The sequence below is a fragment of the Lethenteron reissneri genome, chromosome 38 (genome assembly GCF_015708825.2).
Source record: "Lethenteron reissneri isolate LAM-NWPU_2019-01 chromosome 38, ASM1570882v1, whole genome shotgun sequence".
NCBI lineage: Eukaryota > Metazoa > Chordata > Hyperoartia > Petromyzontiformes > Petromyzontidae > Lethenteron > Lethenteron reissneri.
The window spans coordinates 10,058,183-10,073,506 of NC_083816.1; the positions used below are offsets into that span (position 1 = coordinate 10,058,183).

The following is a 15,324-nucleotide window of genomic DNA, read 5'->3' on the forward strand; positions in this document are numbered from 1 at the left end:
AAAAATAAAAAATCACGACGTTTCGGAGGCAACACAAGCTTCCGTCTTCAGGTGGAACCGTCACAGCCACGACAGCTGTACCACGACAGCTATTTTTTATTTTTTTATTTTAATTTTATTTTTACCTACGTGACTTTAACGAAAAAACCAAAGAATATCCCCCATATAGCCTTAACAGACTGTTACGGCAAGTGCTGTTACCGAGCACGCATGAAGGCACACGAGGGGGTGGGTAGCCGAGACCACGCCCGGCCGCCTTTGTCTCCCTGGTGGCAATTTTAACAAATCACACCGGGTAAATATTTGAGGGTGAGTAGACCTAAGGGAGGCCCAGGACCGGTTCGGATAATCGTCACTGGTTGTCGGTGGCCGTGAGCGGGAATCGTACTCGAGTCACTGGGTTCGTAACGCAGCGTGTGGAACCACTACACTACTGCTCCCCACACTTCACCCCATCACACACAATCTTTCGAGCGATAAACTGTGGTGTAACCATTTATACTGCTGGGTGGACAGAGGTGGGGGAGGGATTTAGTAAACTTGCTGATTGTCAACGGAGGGACTGTGCATGGCCTGTCAGAAGATCGATGTACAGCCAAAGTAACTTCCATCAACCACATCCTGTGAAATAATAAACAAAAATCCCTGCTACAGATTGCCATGTACCTGGATACTCGAACACATCACAGACAGCATCGACACAGCCATGTAACAAGGTTTCATTTGACCTCGGTAGGGTGATCTGTGACCACTTTTAAAAATCACCCACGCCATCTGTGGCCGAGGGAGGTTAACAGAATAATCAAATATGAAGTGCACACGCACGAGCCATTTCTGACCACACGATGGCTAAAAGCATTAACGCAATTGAAAGAAGAAGAAAAAATCTATTGCAGATCTGTCGGCCAAGATTAAATGGAGGCTATGGACAGTGCAACCTCCAGCAGCCCTTAGCTATGAGCGAAAAGTGGCAATAAATGTTTTTTTAACACCACAACTCTCCTACCCCTTCAACCTAATGACACTGACTGCCTCTCATTTCCTCGGTGATGTACCCAGAGCACAAGCAACTTCAATGTCTACTTCTGTGGCTCCGCTTTGCGGCGTCTTTCCATCTAGTGTATTTTGTAATGGATGTCCATAAAACCTCAGGTAGCGTTGAGTTTACTGTTGTAAAATAGGAGGTACAAAACGTGATTACATTATAATTATCATCATCATTCCAGAGAACATTTTGTGGAGCAATGGCGCACTGGTTAGCGAAGTGTGATATAAAATCAGCCACCTGAGTTTGATTCCAGGCCATGGCTAACTTACAATGTCGAGTGATATCTGACCAGCATGGTGAAGTATGATGAAATAACTCCATCGCATGGAAATGGTGTGAGGAGGCCTTCATCCAAGAGTGGAATGAGTGCAACTACAGAATGTGAATGAAATAGTATATGACAGAAAGATTGTTTTTATTAAACAGTTGCATATATTTGCACAAAGTATGTATTTATTATGTTTATTGGAGATCATTGTGCCATTTATCCAGGAAAACCGGCATCGCAAAACAGTTTCTTTTCCAGTAGAGTGTCAAAGTGGGAAGTTTGGCCACTTGTCATTTTAAGGAGTGTTTTGCGAATGGAAAGAAACCCACAGTACCTGGAAAAAACCTGCACGTTAGAAGACTGAAAGGTCCACAAAATGGATTCACAACCCACCCTTCTCTGCCCTGTGATCTCCTGGCCACCTCAGATTTGAGAGTTTTTACACATCTCGCACGATCAGTTATCATTTGCCACTGAATATATCCCTGGTAGACTGGAGTAGAGACACCGCTAATTGCCACAGCCATAACGATGCGTACACTGGATGTGGGTCACCTATCTAGACAGACCCGCCTGATATAAATTAAGTCCTGTGTGTTATCCTCCAACCCTTACCTCCAAAGTGCTGAATCACAGGACATGCATCACCATGCCCTTCATTGTTATACATGGAAACTGGCTCTCTGCTAATTTCTCAGTATGCTTCGTTTGTACCTTTTAAGAGGAGCTCAGCAGGCTGTGAGATTAGTTGCAGATTGCGGTCAGGGACATGGGGTTATGGTAATTGTATTGGCTCACCTCTGGCCAACATTAAAATCGAGTTATCTTTTAGCAAATTTGTATCATAAGTTTACATTAGACATGCAGCGCTGCACTCTGTGTGATAACGAACGAATGTTGTGCAGAAGTTTACGGTTTATAAATAATGCATTTTGCTTACTGCTCTATAGATCATGACGTATCGTTTATGAATTGCCATGAGACCCCCAAGGCCGATGTTTGGGAAAAGAAATGACTGCTATAACAGAGGGCAAGGCTGTGGAAGGGGGAGGGCAAGTGGGGTCAAAGGAGGCAGGGATGTTTGGGCCATACATTGTGGCTGTGGCACTCAATGAATAAATGTCGACCTCAATTCAGCCAACAAGGCAGTAGGATTAGGAATTGGTGGAGGGACAAGGATTCTGTGCTTTGTCTGGATGGGCATTGTCACTTTTAGACATCAATCATGGCTTCACGAGTGACTCACGGCTTCTCATCTGTAACTACACGCCTTCATATTATATTAAGATTTTTTTTCCTCTTTTTAACAGTATGGAGAAATTGAGTGAAGCAGTGGCAATGGAGGTCAACGCTCTGTGCTATGAACCTGGTGACCTGAAGACACCTCCCACCAAGGTGAAATCTGCCTAAAGAAGCCCCATTAACTGACATGGTGTGGAGAGGCCTTCATCCAGCAGTGGATTGACAAAGGGCTGTCCGGTACTTTGTGTGAATATATTTTGCACACAATGTTGGCGATATTGTCATCGACAAAGTATCCATAATCCTCCCCGGAAAGCCGAAGCACGCATTTGCGTTCACTTTGAATGAAACATTGAATAATCACTTTTTGGTATAATAATAATAGTACAATTTGTAACGCGCGCAAATTTGCAGACGTAGTGGCCGCAACTCAGAGGCGCGGAGCCAAGCTCAGAGTCGCTCAAAAGCATGATTGTAGAGGTGAGTTTTTAAGTGTCTCTTGAAGGAGGCGATTGAGGTGATGCTGCGAATGTGCAGAGGGATATCGTTCTAGACTGTTGGGGCTGCACGTATGTTGAACTTCTTTCGCACCGTACGTAGCCAACCGTGATGATCGGAGTTGCGGGGGAAGGACAATAAACTAAACTCATACAGCTTTTCCTTTTCAGAATACTTCAAGCGCGTCAGACGAATGACCAATACTGCAACAATGTGCAAGTTCAGCAATTGATTGTTAAAAAATAATAATCTTGACACTCGCTGCATTTGTACAACCATCAGTCACATGTGATTTCCTCACAAACCCACCGTCGCTATCTTGTCAACATTAATCATCTAACAACGTGAGAGGCCATTCAAGCAAACTGCGTACAATGTTTCAATGCATAGCGCACGTTTCCATAAGATTAAGACGGTTAAGTCTCCATGTTATATGGTTAATTGTGCATGACTGCATTTAAGCACATGCAGCTTTTCTATTAAGATGTGTATTAATTATTTGGAAGATTATTGTGAGGAAATTCTTCTCTTATGTGGACTTAACAGATCTTATGGGGCACTGAGAGGACACTGCTGCAATACGCATCAAGCTAAATTCTCAAACGCACTACGGCGCTTGTAGCTGCATAACATCCATCGATTTCCCTCAAATGTGTCTTCCTTTCGCGACACAATGCGAGAAAAAACGTGTACACGGTGAAAAAATAGATATATATTTAATAAAATAATAAATAAAACTACATAAAAAAATTCTTTTATTTTTTAATTATTTGAATTTTTTACCTACGTTACTTTACCGAAAAAACCTAAAAAGAGTATGAATCCTTGCAGTCACGAAAGCTTCAAATCTAGAAATTGTGTCCACTGCTCGAAGTTTCCATCGTGAGGACTTAAAAAAAAATTAGCAACTTAACTTGACGCGTGACGTCACACCGTCGCTGACCGCGCCAACCAATCGCGTGCGAGCAAATGACCGGTGACGTCACAGTATATAACGGCGAGAGCTTTCCCGCCCTTTTTATATTCTGATTACTGTTCGTCGCCTCGTGTTTATCCGTAAGCCTCCGAAGTTATTATCTTTTTTTAATTTAAATTTTCTCCCGTCACGGTGCCACCCCCACCTCTCCGCTCTTGCCCTGCATGGCGGCGATGCGGTGCACTCGGCTTGGAGCGCTGTGCGCGGCTCTGCGACCTCTGGGGCCTCGGGCCTACGGCCTCCACGTGGAGTTGCTGCCGCCTCTGACGCCACCTTTGCCGCAGCAGAAGCAGCAGAGGCAGCTTCACGCTACGGGCTCGGCGGAGAGGGCCCACGCGGGCAACGTGGCCGTGGTGAGATGCCGAGGACGGCCCGAGTTGGATTTCCCCGCTCACGGTCAAACACGTCTAGGTCGACTCGGCCTCAAATGAGTACCTGGTGAGGTGTGTAGAACATCGACACTGGGGAGACAAAGGCGGTCGGGCGTGGTAGTGGCTGGCCACCGACCCACGCCGGTGCCGTGCTAACAGAGCACTTGCCCCAACAGTCTTGTTTAAGGCTATACATGGGGTTTTGTTAGCTTATCATTGTGTATGTTGAACTTCTTTCGCATCCGTACGTAGCCGACCGTGCTAATTGTTCAACAGAAGTTCAATACAGTACATGCTGTACAAGTCGGTGCTGATGTTGCAGAACGCATCGGTTGTCCGTGCAGTTACAGTGGACACGGTGCCAGAGGTGTGCAGTAATGTAATGGTATAGTAGTTGTAGTGTCTGTGCAGTTACATTTATACAGTGCACCGATAGAGTAGAGAATACTATTTAACTACGTTATCGTCGTAGTGTCAGTACTGCATGGTACAATAGCGTTGTTATAGTACAATAGCGTTGTTATAGTACAATAGCGTTGTGCAGCAGGAATATTCAAGTCACCAGTAACAGTGCATTAATGTTAGGGTACAATGGTGCGTTCACGATGCATTGCACATTGCAAGCTTGCTGCAGTTCTAACCCGGGTCTCTCTCGAAACGGGGGTTATCGTCTTCGTGGGCTTCGCAGCTCGTGATCGAGAAAAATTAACCCGTAAAAACTTACGTTTTTCACTATAAATCCTTTATATGCGTGGCGGCTAGAGTCCTCTCGTCCTCTGGCTTGAGATGGCTGCCACCTATGGGGGGTCAGATGATTGCCTGCCACCATTAAGCAATTGGTAAGTAAATATAATTTTTTTTTCCTAAAAAGTGTAAAATTTTGGGAAAATTTTTTCACGAAAAAACATTGTCACGCACAACGAGTGTGTGTGCAAAATGTCAGCTCGATTGGATCACGGGAAGTGGGTTAAAAAACGACTGGAAGATTTGCACGGTCGTAAGCGTGCAAGCAAGCAAGCGAACTTAATATAAAGGATTTAAAAAGCTGAAACATCAACGCGTACAAGGGTCAGGAACCCACTTGGAGGTGGGGTGGGGATATCTTTTGGACATCGCAACACTTGGATAATGTTTTAGAGCTCATTTGCGTTTGTCACCTAAAAGCGGAGTCACCTTGAAGTGACAGGAGAAGTGAGCTGTGTTTAACACGTAGGCTTTCGCGACCAATGTTATTCATAATCAACGTTTTTGGGTTTAGATCGCGTGTGACACATTTATAAATAACGCGATCTAAACCCAAAAACGTTGATTATGAATGAGCTGTGTTTATTGATGTTTGGTCCGGTAAAAGTAAAGTCCCCCATGCTCCTCCCAGCATCAACCACTTAGATGATTACACAATGCACACATGTCATCATTTGTTTTCTGGATTTCTCTGAAAAAATAAGACGTTTTTCATAGCCTCTTATCTGGTTATGAGAAAAAAAGACGAATTGCATTGTGCATTCTGTATTGAGCATTGCAATAACAGCAATTATTGTAGTGCACAATTGCTGTGTTTAATTTAACGGGGTACTGAATCGACCATGCAATAGTGTGTACATTTCAAGTGTGTATATACCTGCATTGTAAATATATAAAATGTAAATTCTTTGCCACGTGTGCAATGTCACCCGAGTTCGACACTGTACCTTGTTATTTTTGGTTTGCGCCGCCCGCATATTCTGAAGGTCACTTACAGTACTGCGTTATGGGCGAGGAAAACATTGACTTATCTCATGTGAAAGTGATTAGCGAAGGTTTTACAAGCTTTCTTATGGCTTTGTAAACTTATAGCATGTGCGTTATGCAGCATACAACGTAATGCATGACAACTCTTGTGCCTATGGCTTGTTTTTATTGTGGCAGAATGTCGTGCTATTGCTACAGTACATTTATTAGTCATTTATATAAAGGGTGGTGTATAGAAACCAAATGATTTGAAATGCGTTAGATCTTGGAAGCTGTTTAGCAGTACAGCAATATATTTGTTTGCACTGCGCTCAACAGTATGGTGAAATAACCCAGATGCTGTGGCTAAGCACTCATCCAGCACTAAATTGACAATAGGTCTGTACATACAAAGAGCTATCAACCTTGCTATGTAGCTTATAATATGGGTTAACATGCATGTACATTCACAGGTGCATATATATTAATGACAAGTAACACCTGATATAACTAATATGTTAATATGATCGGTCAGACAATTTTCACACCAGTACAGAGGGTGTTTTCCGCATTGTGTGACATTAACTTGTATTTGCCATTATAACACCTGTAACCAAACATACCATAGGTAAATCAAACACTCACTTTGATAAGAAAGGCGTAACAGGACATTTGCAGCAACCTGTCATCTCACGCGTTCCTGTGATGTGATAATCCACCTCGCACCTGCACACAAGTGGATATCATCTCCTCAATGAAAGTACTCTGGGACACGTTTCATTCATTGAGTGCCAACATGTCATTTTTGCCCAACAGACAGCATTCATTCTCGCCACGTGGCCTGCCCAAGCCTACATAACAGTTTTGACGATTCATTAACCCACTTATGTTTTATACAACATTTATTTCTCTCTCTGTGCCTTTTATCTCTATTCGAAAGATGCATCCCTCCATGCTTTTTTTGCCCATTTTTCAGTTTTCGTTCCACGTACACCGTTTTGAGCAGCAACATGGGAGTGGTGGCGCAGTAATTAACAAATTGGACGATGAACCTGGTGACCCCAGTTTGATTCCTGGCCACAGCTAACATGAGTAGCGAGTGACATCTGAACCTGTGCTTGCCCTCCCAACCCTTGACCAACCCACATTGACCACCGAGGTGAAGTATGGTAAAACAAGCATGCTCAATATGGCATTGGGAGGCCTTCAGCAGTGCATTGATGACATAGGATTGAAATTTAACGAGACAGTACTGTAATTGATTAAATGTAGATGATAATTTGGTTACAGATTTTTAAACCCTCCATTTGTGTATTTATGGAATAAAGTGCAGCAATCATTGTATGCAATCCATGTGTGTCATCTCTTACATCCAGGTACTGTCTGGAGCAGGTGTATATGATGGAACAGAGCTACTTGAAGCAGCCTCGTAAGTGTTATTACATAGGATGGATCGTGGTCATTGAAAAGATTAATTAAAATTAATTATTGTGATACATTATTTCAATCGCGTTTGTAAGAACACTATTCACACAAACTCTTAAGTCACTAGATGTTCTACTTGCACCACAATGGCAAAAAATATGTAGATTCTTGGATAAAATGGCTACCTCAAGATGTGCCAGCTCATCAAATCACTTATGCAAGCCACTTAATCACTTTTGGAGGAACAAACGATGAATGTACAGCAATGTTTACACCTCTTTTTGTTTTGAAGACAGCTGTTCATTTCCATTTCTTACTCTCATGCGCATAGTTATCTAAAACAAAATCTGACATACATTCCTCCCGAGTGTCAATGCACAGCACCACTCCCCAGCCTTTAGCTTGTGTTCAAAGTTGGTTGTCGAACGTGTACATTTGTACCTGCCAAGCAATCTATGGAGACAAGTGTTTTCTGTTCTACAGTGTGCTGATCCACCTGAGCCGTGGAGGGGCTAAGGTGGAGATGTTTGCTCCAAATGTCTCTCAGATGCACGTGGTGGACCATAGCAAGGGGGAGCCTGCCATGGGAGAGACGAGGTGGGTAAGGAGTAGTGTCGGTGTGATAATGACACTAAATGGTTCACCGCTTGCCTGCCCCTTAACAGTAATTGACTTTTCTCAATAAGCACAACTGTATGGTAGCAATGCAATGATGCGTATAATGATCAGAATTGATTTATTATGCTCACAATACGTGCATCTTTTTGTACATGTAATAAAGGTATCTTAAATATCCACCAAATGACATGCAAATGATATACTTATGAAAGGAACGGAACTAGACAATACAATTAGAAAAACGATATAAATTACACTGAAAACAAGAATTCAAATTTGATTCTGCTCACAAATTGTAGACTGGCACTAATTCATGACCACAATGTGTTACTGTTCCTGTAATTTCTAAATATCAGTAAAATGTAAAAATAAATGTTGACATTATTTACTACCTTTCAAAGTGTTTCTTTCTCAAAACATTTTGGCCATTCTTCACTTAATAGCCACATATTTTTCAAACCTGAGGTTATGATAGGAAATATTGTAAAAGGTATAAATATTAGTTGGGTCTACGAAGATTAATTGTGATCTTTCCCCATGAATTGATTGCATGGTGTGATGAGCGGTAACTGTTGTATGCCTGGCAGGAATGTGCTTGTGGAGTCTGCACGGATTGCTCGTGGAAAAGTCAGTGACCTCGCCAAGCTGAATGCTAGCACCTTTGATGCGATCATCTTTCCCGGAGGCTTTGGAGTGGCCAAAAATCTGTGAGTATTGTTACGTGACAATGTCATATTTTTAGAAGAGGTTTACTGTAACTTTTTTCTCAGAGGGTCCAGCGACAAGGTGTGTGGTCAATTTCTCTTTAATAATTTGATACATTCATCAATAAAAGACACCTTAAAGGGAAATATATATTATAGGCAATATTTCGGGTAAATGGCTCTTCTTGCAATCGGTTTGGATTGCGATTTTTGCAGCCTTAAGTAGGGCCCCCTGACTGATTCCAAAGTGTGACTTTTTTTTCATGGTCGACTTAGCAGTGAAAGAAAGTGTCAATTGGTTGTCTGAATGCTTCAGTCTATAGAGATATGTCCACCATATAACCACTGAGTCCCCTTTGTTGGTGGTTTTATCACAATGTCATCGCTTGCCTTGAGAGTTCTGAGGGCACCTCAGAACTGGTGAGGTTGGATATGGCCTTATTTTGGCGGTTATAATTTTCCAGACTGACGTCAAACAGAAATGAATCAATCCAGTGTGACTTGATATTTAAGAGAGTTATATTAATCCATCTGCTGATGGGCTTTGTCTGAGTTTGGGTCGGGTTTGTGGAAATCGGCTCTCAGCTGGAGGCAGTGAAAATAGCACCCAGTGTCTTTGAGGACTGTAAATTGATCTGTCACATAAAGTGGTAGGGACAAACCCCAGACTTTTAATGTTTTGCTGGTGACCACTGCAGGTTTAAGTCAGGGATGGTGATTTCTAGATTTCTGCTGTGATTACTTGATGGCAACACTGGCGTTCCTCTTAAAGGAGTGTTTTCACTTGGAAGGAAACTAGAATAGCCAGGAAAAATTGGATCTTTTCAAATACCAGCTTTTTTTCTAAATTTGTCAAATAGATTCAGAAAACTGGATCTTTTTACTTAGTAACCATCAGCCATCACCCCAACACTGCATAACACGTGTATTGGTATGCTGTGCTCACGTAACCTGCATGTGAAATTAAGCCTTGGCCTACATTGGTTAAATGTGCCTGTGTGAAGTTTTACCATGAGTTAGTGCTCTGAGATGAAAATGTGATGTGAGATCAAAGTTACAGAGGTCAGAGGGAAGTGAATTAGGTATTCCTGTTTTACACTTTCATATTAACATGATCGTTTGTTCATTTAGTTAGGAGCATGAAAATAGTGTACCCTGAAGTAGCAACTTTGCACAATCACTGAGGGCCACCCATGGAAATTTCCTTGCTTTTAAACAACTGTGTTCCTGACTGTTCTAAGTTTGACAATCCTGACCACGTCTTTCCTCAATATCCAGGTCAACATTTGCTGAAAAGGGTAGCGACTGCAAAGTGAATGCTGATGTGGAGAGGGTGCTGAAGGAGTTCCATGGGTCCAAGAAACCAATTGGGTGAGTGCATTTAAGGCCACTCCATCCACACAAGTTAGACAGCACTTTAGCTGCATCACATTGTCTGCATTCTCGTTGGCTATGTTTGACATCGGCACGTGTGTGTGTATGGAAATCAGCGATGTCGTAGTTAGTTCACTACACTACAAACTCGGCAATGTGAGTTTTATTCCACATCAGTGACAATTGATCCCAAGACTGGTTATGGACCTCTGCTAGGTCAACTCAACCTTGCACGAGTACCTGGTGTGGTGTATAAACATCAACACTGAGGAGGAGACAAAGGCGACTGGGCGTGGTGCGATCCACAATATTTCCAGCCCTAATCGGTGTTTTCCCACAGCACTTGCCACGCGTAGCCTTCAACAGACTTATGGCATCTTTAAATTTCGATTTAAAGCTTTCGTGACTACAGGGATTCATCTTCTTGGTTCTTTCGGTAAAGTCACGTAGAAGGAAGTAATAAAATAATAAAAATAAAACATAATAAAATAATTCTCACGACGTTTCGGCCACAACGCAAGCAGCCGTCCTCAGGTGAAGACCAGGTTTGTCGGGGAGACAACGTCTGAATCTGTCGGGGAGACAGCGTCTGAATCAGATGCTGTCTCCCCGACAGACCTGGTCTTCACCTGAGGACGGCTGCTTGCGTTGTGGCCGAAACGTCGTGAGAATTGTATTTTATTATGTTTTATTTTTATAATTTTATTACTTCCCTTCTACGTGATTTTTACCGAAAGAACCAAGAAGATTATGGCATCTTTGTTCATCCACCAGGCTCTGCTGCATTGCTCCAGTGCTGGCTGCGCGTGTGCTGCCTGGTGTGGAGGTGAGCGTTGGGCAGGAGAGCGACCAGGGTGGGAAGTGGCCCCATCACGCTGCTGCCGGTGCTGTCAAGGCCATGGGGGCGAAGCATGTGGAAAAACATGTCACCATATCCTTTTGTTTATTTCAACGCCAAAGAAAAATGCTATGTCTACTCACTGATAGCTAAATATTTTCCTCTTCCGTACCGAGGTGTGCATCTACTTAACGGGAATTTTTTTCTTTTATTTTTGCTGCCTTTGACCAATTCACCCAGAATGCACTTAACCTTGTCAGGCGTTGGAAGCTAAGCAGGCTTTGAGCTTGGATGGGTGAACCGTAATGCACATCAGGTAATCATTGGCTGTTGGGACCGTGGTGGGCAACATAGGGAAGTGCAGCAAAATACACAGTTGTACTGCTGTGCTCGTACATCTGCTCCTTGCCCACCCCACAACCCACGCTGACCAGCATGGTCATACTCTTAGGTTTTTTCGGTAAAGTCACGTAGGTAAAAATTTAAATTAATAAAAGTAAAATAAAAATCACGACGTTTCGGAGGCAACACAAGCTTCCGTCTTCAGATGGAACCGTCACAGCACGATTGCTGTGACGGTTCCACGATTGTATCTTGATACAGCAATCGTGCTATGACGGTTTCACCTGAAGACGGAAGCTTGTGTTGCCTCCGAAATGTCGTATCAAGATACAGCAATCGTGCTGTGACGGTTCCACCTGAAGACGGAAGCTTGTGTTGCCTCCGAAACGTCGTGATTTTATTTTACTTTTATTAATTTTAATTTTTACCTACGTGACTTTACCTAAAAAACCTAAGAGTATGAATCCTTGCAGTCACGAAAGCTTCAAATCTAGAATCAGCATGGTCATGTATGTTTAAATAGCACCCACAACTTGCATGGGGTGAAGAGGTCCTCAGTCCAGCAGTGAATTGACAGTGCTGTTCATTCTAGATTTGAAGCTTTCGTGACTGCAAGGATTCATACTCTTTGGTTTTTTAGGTAAAGTCACGTAGGTTAAAAAAGAAAACATAAATTAAATCACGGCGTTTATTCTGAAGACGGAAGCTTGTGTTGCCTCCGAAACGTCGTGATTGAATTTATTTGTTTTTTTTTTTAACCTACGTGACTTTACCGGAAAAACCAAAGAGTGGTGCTGTTCATGTACGTGGCCGTTGGAGCTTCTTGGTTTCAATTGTGGCATTCATTTTTATGCACCAAGGTATTTGTATCCCAGGTCTTGCCTTACAAGAGAAACATCTGTCTCAGTGGGCGCTCGCCTTATTATAAGCAGAGTGAATGCATGAACGTGTCAATTTTTTTTACCTTGACTTGCCATCCTCACGAGGTCCACGTGGACACCAAGAACAAGGTGGTGACGACGCCGGCGTTCATGTGCGAGACCGACTACCATCACATATTTGATGGCATCGGGGCCATGGTGAAGGCAGTGCTGAACCTCGCCAAGAAGTGATATCTGTCGTAGGCATCGATTCCAAAAGTATTGTTGTGAAACGTAGCTCTTGACATTTTGTAGATGCGTGGAGTATGATTTGTACTCCAGCATTGGATGTTTTTGTCGGGGGTTTTTTGCACTACAGCATACCAAGGCTGGATAATGTTGCAAATTGAAAGTTCATTGTTCGTCAACATATCTTGTTTTGCTCTGGCACTGGTTAATGGATATCGAGTGTGGTTGTCCAAACTCTTTAGAAACTGAAAACGAAGTGGAAGAATGACAAACTACGAGCCCGGCCATTCAGTCTTCCAGTCACTGTTGGGGGTGGGGCGAGTGCATTCTTATCTATTTTACAGGCTGTATGATACCATGAATGTGATGTCACACAGCTCTTATAATGACAGACTCTACAAGCTGCGATTAAATGAACCATCGGGAACAAGAGTTTGAGATCCATAGCATATGTCAGACGAATTATTAATTTTTATCCACATTTGCTATTGGATACGTCACAGCCAGTTAAAGAATGTTTCAAATTATCAGCCGTCTTCATGCTGACTGGTAACAACTAAAGACGTAGCATTTTTCCAAGTGCATTTGCATTACTATAAGCACATGAGCCTATAATAATTGTATCATTAAGTATATTTTAGATGTTGCTCCAGATATATAAATGTACTCTGCATCCAGATGTTTAATCTGCAGATGCAGTATTTGAATGGAAAAAAAAGTATGAATTTTACTTAAAAGTTAAAACATTAAAAATGTACTAAGGACATTTTGTAATGTTAATTTTATTTCACTAAATAAATTAAACTGAAATATTTAAAAATTCTGATGCAATGTACACCAATACTAAAATGTCATAGTTACACGTGTTAAACTTGCTGTGAATGTATAATGTATTTAATAAAAGCAAGCAGTTGCACTCTAAATGGCTTGTGCTAATCTTTGCATGACATTACAGATGATGAGAGCAGGACATAACGCATTTGAAATATTTAAACGTTCCCCAGTAACGGTCTGTCCTGTCGTGAGTCCTGGTTATTGATTTACAAACTTGGATGGTAGCAAGTTAAAGAGGTGCTTTTGAAACACTGAGTAAGTTTTGAAAACCCAACTCCATTTACTTTATAAACTCTGATCCGTGAGACCTGAGCTTCATTCCCCAGCTGCCATCTGCTAAAATGATGTGAAATCTGAACCACCCGGAGCCCCACTTTACCAACCCGTACAGCCCAGGTGGTGAAACGTTAAAAAAATAACCCCAAGATTGACACAATGAGGGGAGAAAGTTCAGCAGTGGGTTAATGTACATTCGTATAAAAAAAGCAGACGGACATGATTAAAGTACGCTGCAAAAAGCCCTGCAACAATGCATCAGCAACATGCCTTCTGGCTAATCTGATACCTCGGCTTCTTGCACTTTTGTATACTGCTTTATTTCAAAACACCCATTCTGAAAATGACTTGTGCTCTCAATGCCTTTAAAGAAAGCAATGGCCTTGGCTGAACACTCAACCACAGCTTGGCTTCTAGCAACAAACCCCAAGGAGTCATCACTCGCACAAGAGGAGGTACCCTCATTCCAGGCAGCTCATTGGAGGGCACACGGACAACTCCCCTCCAACACCCATGCCACCCACCAACACTGCAGCAACTCCAGACACATCCTGGAGGGGGAAACCCGGAGAAAATTCCACGCGACGACGGGGAGAGAGAGACGCAAACTGCAAAATATTCAGCCGTCGGGGGTTGGGATCGAACCCACGACCTCCTGTTTACTTGACGAGAGAGTTAACGTCTCGCCACCGTGGTGCCCCAACTATACACCACCGACCGTGCACATGACTGAGAAATATGCACGCGTGGGAAGAGAGACGCGCAGTGCTTATAATACGCACCTGGGGGGGGGGGGGGGGGTGAGAAATGTGACGTCACATCAAAATGCGCAACTTTAAATATATAAAATTATTAACAATCTTAATTGTTATAACAATACTAATTGTTACGCACTACAATGACAATAGTTTAAAGCGATTTTATTTTCAAAATTGAAATATGGGTTTTGTGAATCCCTAGGTGATCCACAGGGTTTTGAAGATCCCTGTGGATCCCTAGGTGATCCACAGGGTTCTGAAGATATCTGTATCCCTAGGTGATCCACAGGGTTATGAAGACCCCTGTGGATCCCTAGGTGATCCACAGGGTTCTGAATATCCCTGTGTATCCCTAGGTGATCCACAGGGTTCTGAAGATCCCTGTGGATCCCGAGGTGATCCACAGGGTTCTGAAGATCCCTGTGGATCCCTAGGTGATCCACAGGGTTCTGAAGATCCCTGTGGATCCCTAGGTGATCCACAGGGTTCTGAAGATCCCTGTGGATCCCTAGGTGATCCACAGGGTTCTGAAGATATCTGTGTATCCCTAGGTGATCCACAGGGTTCTGAAGATCCCTGTGGATCCCTAGGTGATCCACCTGAACGCCTACGCCTAGAGTATTATGGATGATATCGGTCTCCAGAGCCCACGTCGTTCTGTCACACGGCAGCATTTCCCTCCGCGACGGGATGGATGGGAAAGTGCTGCCCCCTAGTGGGGGTTCAAGAGGTCATCCACAATGCAAGTTTTTTTTTGTTGGGTTATATCGCGTAAATAAATGTGTCGTTTAAACCCGCCACCACCCGACACAGCCAACTAGTAAGGGTTGTCACCTAAACAGAACGTGCAAATGCGTTACTAGTACAGCACATCGGTGTGTTGGAGAGCAAATCCACAACATTTACAATAAAGAGGTCACTAATGTTTCAGAA

At 42.9% G+C, this 15,324-nt stretch overlaps 1 protein-coding gene across 2 annotated transcripts; it reads left to right on the top strand.

The window, feature by feature from the left end:
• The first annotated feature begins 4,044 nt into the window (after positions 1-4,044).
• On the top strand, positions 4,045-13,446 carry LOC133351650 (ES1 protein homolog, mitochondrial-like). Of its 2 annotated transcripts, none has more exons than XM_061567011.1 (7): positions 4,045-4,385; positions 7,490-7,542; positions 8,022-8,135; positions 8,744-8,863; positions 10,139-10,231; positions 11,009-11,164; positions 12,397-13,446. In XM_061567011.1, exons 1-7 carry the CDS (start codon positions 4,197-4,199, stop codon positions 12,524-12,526), a joined length of 855 nt encoding a protein of 284 aa, XP_061422995.1. In that variant the 5' UTR covers positions 4,045-4,196; the 3' UTR covers positions 12,527-13,446. The 2 variants fall into 2 exon arrangements, with proteins under 2 accessions (XP_061422995.1, XP_061422996.1); XM_061567012.1 differs by having other exon boundaries at positions 4,359-4,475.
• Positions 13,447-15,324: the final 1,878 nt, after the last annotated feature.